The 6,000-nt window shown below is 37.6% G+C and overlaps 1 protein-coding gene across 1 annotated transcript; it reads left to right on the top strand.

Annotated features, from left to right (window-relative positions):
- The first annotated feature begins 2,758 nt into the window (after positions 1 to 2,758).
- LOC107930634 (uncharacterized) lies at positions 2,759 to 4,308 on the top strand. Its single transcript, XM_016862308.1, has 3 exons — positions 2,759 to 2,975; positions 3,879 to 3,957; positions 4,098 to 4,308. Exons 1-3 carry the CDS (start codon positions 2,759 to 2,761, stop codon positions 4,306 to 4,308), a joined length of 507 nt encoding a protein of 168 aa, XP_016717797.1.
- Positions 4,309 to 6,000: the final 1,692 nt, after the last annotated feature.

The following is a 6,000-nucleotide window of genomic DNA, read 5'->3' as shown; positions in this document are numbered from 1 at the left end:
GAAGACTTATTATTGTATTTAGTATGAGACTGAGAGCACTTATCTTGTTCATTGTGAGGAACTTATTTTAGTGCAAAATTATTGGAAACAAATTGTTCTCTTTGTTCAATTTGTGACTAAGATTTCAAGGGAAAAGTCTTAGTAGGGAAAATGATCTAGTTAAGTCTAGTAGTGAGATTGAAACATGGTGAGTGTTTTGAACTTAAATCACATACTGTATTAAGGATTGATAGTGGATTACTCTTTAGGCAAGGCTTCTCAAATGTAGGAAATTTTTTAATTGCATAACTAACTTTGTGTCCACATCGAATTTTTACTCTTGTAGTCAACAAGGCCAATTGCAATTGAATGTGCAACGAGGAGGCAAAATCAACAAACTTTAAATTGGTATCAAATCTAGACACTTGACAAACGAAGTGAAGATCTTGTTGTTGATTTGTTGGAAAGAAGGAAGTTATGTCAATTTCGAGATCCCCTATGTTGGATGGCATGAATTATGCCTATTGGAAGGCAAGGATGAGAGTGTATCAAGTTCATGGACTAGAGAGCTTGGTGCTCAATATCGATTGGATGGTAGCGTCCAACAGTTGATGTGGATGGTGTGAATACTCTAAAACCTGAATTCATATAGACTAGTGATGATGACAAGCTGGCTAATTGTAACTTTCCCAACCCGACCTAGACGTTAAACCCAAATTTAGGAGATTACATCAGCCACAGAGATGGCCTAGTATGATTGAAGTTATAAATTAATCATTTTAAAACATTTGTTTATCTTAAATGAAAACTTAGCCTATTTTTAGTAAAACTAGCGAGTTAACAAAATCCAATTAATTTTAACCTTATTCTTGTAACAGTGATTATTTTTGAAAACTTAGTTAATTTTTCATTTATTTATTACTCACAATTCTTAATTACAATCTAGTAGCAGAAAAGTGATTTTTAATGTAACGCCCCGAATTTCTTATTTTTTCTTTTGTGAAAATGTAACATAAGTGTGTATCTGCTACAGTGGCTAAGTGTTCTGGGAGTGTGTGTGAGGTCTTGGGTTCAAGGCTTACCCTGGAAAATTTTGTTATTTTTGGAATAAAGCCCTATATTTGTTCAGAGGGCTTATGTTTAATTGTTTGTAATTATATATTAGAATAAGCTTGTTGGTTCTAGTGGTAAAGGAACTAGAGTGTTGGAGGTCTTAAGTTCGAATCCTTGCGTGAGCGTGGGCATTTATTTTTTCCCTATTATCTAATAGAGTTTCAGTTGTGCTGGAGTTTTGAGGGAGTTGTTAGTAGTAGGGTAGTGGAGAGAATTAAGGGATCAGTGGGGATATTAACTAAGATTTTATTTTATTTTTGGTTTTTTTTCAAAAATTTCTGGGTTCTGACGTTTTCCTTCTTTCTCCCAAATAGGATTTTTCCCTTTGATTTCTCTTCACTTTTCTTCTTCTACCTTTGACGAAATAATAGTAAACCATCCCTTCTTCGCTTTCTGATTCTATCATTAAATTCTGCTTGTGGACATTCGAATCTCGGTTGTTATGAAATCAGTAAGTAAGGTCCTTGTGTTCTTTTAGTTTCTGATTTCTGAAGATTGAAGTTCTGTAATTTGTTATGTAGGGGACGGTAGTGAACAGTAGATTCACTCCAACGGTCTGTGTAACATCCCAAAATAGGGCCTAGTCGGAATAGTGGTTTTAAGACCACAAATCTGACGTTAAAATATTATTTTTTATGATTTTTATGAGGTTTAGAATATGAATATATAGATATGAGTTAAAGTTTCATGAAGAAATTCTAAGTATAAGGTGTCCAATTGGAAATTTGGGATCAAATTGAATAAATAGCAAAATTTGTGTTTTAGAAGCAATTTGTATGAAATTGATTTGGATTATTAATTAGGAAGTCTTAAAGAGCAATTTGCCGAATTTCTAAGTTTTTGGAAAAAAAATGGGCTTGTATGGAAAAAATTTTGAAGGAAAGGCATTAGGGGCATTTTGGTCATTTGGTATATTAATGAAATAAAAAAGGAAAAAAAGCCAAAAATCAGCTCATTCTCTCCATGTTACTGTCGAAATTTTAGGGTTCTCCATAGCTAGGGTTTTCAAGCTTTCCAAGCTCTATAGTAAGTGCTCCCAAGCCTCGTTTTTAATGTTCTTCGTATTTTTGAAATCCCAATAACTTGCTCTCTCTTTTTCTACCAATATTTCATGCTAGGGTTCATGTTTAGAAATTTACTCATGCATGAGAAGCTTATGTTTTGATGATTTATGGAAGGATATGAGAGTTTAAAATATGGTAAACAACTTTTACTAAGTAGATTTTCATGAAAAGGGCTTTAAGAACTATTTTGTAAAAATTGTAGAAGAGGGTAGAAAAATGTGGAAGGAAGGAAAATGTGGGATGTTATGAACATGAAAAATGTTCGGCTAGGCTTGGTAACTAAGAAATCCCATACATTGTACTATTCGAGCCTAGGAACTAAATTGCAAATATATGAAAATATAAGGATAAAATAATAATTTTAAGCAAATATGAATTTTGGATCGTTTTAAGTAATGTATGTATTAAACGAGCTAAATTATCCGACGCATGACCTCGAGTTGGCTACTGTGGTCTTTACACTGAAAATTTGAAGGCACTATCTGTATAGTGAGATGTGTATTATCTACACCGATCATAAAAGCCTCAAGTATCTCTTCACTCAGAAGGAGTTGAATCTTAGATAGCGTCAATGGATTGAGCTACTTAAGGACTACGATTGCATGATAGAGTATCATCCGGGTAAAGCCAATGTGGTGGCCGATGTTCTAAGTCGTAGGGTGATTATTCATCTAAGGGCGATGTTCGCCCGCCTTAGTCTATTTAATGATAGGAGTTTTTTGGCCGATTTGCAAGTTAAGCCGACTTGGATTGAGCAGATTCAAGATAAAAAGCTAATAGATGAGACTCTGGGTGTACGATTCTGTCAGATAGAAAGTGGTACTATTACAGATTTTGGATTGAATAGTGATGATATTCTGTGTTTTCGAGGCCAGATTTGTGTGCAAAATGACTCTGATTTGAGATAATCGATTCTGAAGGAGGCATATAGTAGCCCTTATGCTATGCATCTCGGTGGTAATAAGATGTATTGTGATCTCCGTGAGTTGTATTGGTGGCCAGGGTTGAAGCGTGAGATTACGAATTTCGTTGTTTGTTGTTTAACTTGTCAGCAAGTTAAGGCTGAACACCACTTACCTTCGAGTTTGTTGCAGCCAGTCAAGATTCCCTTATGGAAATGAGAATGAGTGACTATGGATTTCATTAGTGGGTTGCCCCTGACACTCACTAAAAAGGATTTTGTTTGGGCCATCGTGGATCGATTGGTCAAATCTGCTCACTTTATTCGGGTTCGAACTGATTACACTCTGCAAAAGCTAGTGAAGTTGTACATTTCTGATATTGTAAGACTGCATGGGGTCCCTGGCTCGATCATTTCTAACAGAGATCCTCACTTCACTTCTCGATTTTGGAAGAAATTACAAGAGGCTTTAGGTTCAAGGTTGGACTTCAGTACTGCATTCCATCCTCAGACTGATGGTCAATCTAAGATGGTGATTTAGATAGTGGAGGATATGCTTCTGAGTTGCGTGATTGATTTCCGAGGTAGTTAGGAGGATTATCTGCCGCTAGTTAAATTCACCTATAACAGTTTCCAAGCTAGTATTCAGATGGCACCTTACGAGGCTCTGTATGGTCGTAAGTGTTGTACTCCTTTATGTTGGACTGAGTTGGGTGAATGTTGAGTTTTGGGTCCTGAATTGGTTTCCGAGACTAAGGATAATGTTAGACTAATTCGAGATCATCTAAAAGCGACTTCTGACAGACAAAAATCGTATGCAGATCTGAAAGGGCATGAGATCGAGTATTCTGTGGGGGACTTTGTTTTCTTTAAGGTCTCTCCGTGGAAGAACGTTCTGAGGTTAGGTCGTAAGAGCAAGCTGAGCCCTAGGTTTATTGGACCGCACCGAATTTGAAGCGTGTGGGACCAGTTGCTTATCAGTTGGAGTTACCCCCTAAACTAGACCATATTCATGATGTGTTTCATGTCTTGATGTTGAGGCGGTACCGTTCTGATCCATCCCATGTTGTCTCAGTGGAAGAGATCAAGGTTAGACCGGACTTGACTTTTGAGGAGGAGCCGGTTCAGATTTTGGATCATGATGTTAAGGTTCTAAGGAAAAAGTCCATTCCATTAGTGAAGATGTTGTGGCGGAATTATAGCATTGAGGAAGCTACGTGGAAACTTGAGGATTTGATGCGTCAACAGTAGCCTCATTTGTTCTGATCAGGTAAATTTCGAGGTTGAAATTTCTTTTAGGGGGTAGAGTTGTAATGCCCTAAATTTTTTATTTCTGCTTTGTGAAAATGTGATATAAGTGTGTATCTGCTTCAGTGTCCAAGTGTTCTGGGAGTATGTGAGAGGTTTTGGGTTTAAGGCTTACCCTGGGCAAATTTTGTTAGTTTTGGAATAAAGCCCTATCTTTGTTCAAAGGGCTTATGTTTAATTGTTTGTAATTTTATATCAGAATGAGCTTGCTGGTTTAAATGGTAAGGGAACTGAAGTGTTAGAGGTCCTAAGTTTGAATCCCCGCGTGAGTTTGGGTATTTATTTTTGCTCTGTTATCTGATAGAGTTTCAGTTGTGCTGGAGTTCTGAGGGAGTTGTCAGTAGTGGGGTAGTGGAGGGGATATTATCTAGGATTTTATTTTGTTTTTATTTTTTTTCAAAAATTTTTGGGTTCTGATGTTTTCCTTTTTTTTTCCAAATAGGATTTTTCCCTTTGATTTCTCTTCTCTTTTCTTTTTCTGCCTTTGAGAAATAATAGTAAACCCTTCCTTCTTCACTTTCCAATTCAGTCATTAAATTCTGCTTGCAGACATTCGAATCTTGGTTGTTGTGAAATCGATAAGTGGGGTCATTGTATTCTTTTAGTTTCTGATTTCTAAAGATTGAAGTTCCATAATTTGTTATGTAGGGAACGGTAGTGAACAGTAGATTCACTCTAACGGTCTGATTTGCGCGATTAAACGAGTGTGATTACGGTAAGTGAGTGTGTTTGGCTCGATTTGTGTTTGAGAAATTCGTAACTCAATTGCTAATTTCGATGTTGGGTACTCTGTGTTGGTCTCAAAAGGCTCAGGATAGTTTTAGCATCAAAATCGTACTAGGTGTACCCGAAATGTAGAAAAATAGGATTCGAAAAAAGCCAAAAAACCCCTCTGTCAACGCCATACGGCCGTGTGGGATGACACGACTGTGTGATCAAAGAATGCCAGGCCGTGCACAAGACACAGCTGTGTGATGGACGGGTGTGGCCATGTGGGTCTCATGGGTTACGCCAAATTAGGCGTGTAGGCCCACACGGGCACATCACACGGGCGTATGATACCTGGGCCAAGCCGTGTAATCCAAACGGGCACGACCAATCTAGGCGTGTGGGCCCATACAGGTAGGCCCCACGGGCATGTAGGCCCATTACACTAAAATTTTTCGTAGGGTCGCACGGGTCGTCCTAATCGACTGTGGGCCTACCGTAGGGTCGGTAAAAGCTATCTAACCTTAAATTTTATGTGATCTGATAGTCTAAAATCTGTTCTGAGTTTGATATTATTATGCTAGGTGAATATCTGTTATTCGTTATTTAATGCATGTCAAGCATGATATATTCGTTAATTCTGTATGCATGTTATGTTATCTAATATTGGGGATGGGTTGATGTATATTGGAGGAAGTGTTCTGAAAGGCATTTTTGTGCTTATTATCTAGCAGCATGGCTGCATTTTATCTGATATATGCCGCATCAATACAGCATGGTGTGTAGGGCTGGGTGGGTGTTTTAAACTCCACATGGTATGTAGGATTGGTCAGAGATGTTGTGTAGAGGATGAGGGTAGGATTCTGTTATATGATTTGTATATATGTGACTGTATCTGTATCTGAAATGGGCTTAGCCCGAATCTGT

The sequence above is a fragment of the Gossypium hirsutum genome, chromosome A01 (assembly GCF_007990345.1).
Source record: "Gossypium hirsutum isolate 1008001.06 chromosome A01, Gossypium_hirsutum_v2.1, whole genome shotgun sequence".
Lineage (NCBI taxonomy): Eukaryota > Viridiplantae > Streptophyta > Magnoliopsida > Malvales > Malvaceae > Gossypium > Gossypium hirsutum.
Note: the sequence above shows the minus strand (reverse complement) of the source record. Positions and strands in the feature narration are given on the sequence as shown.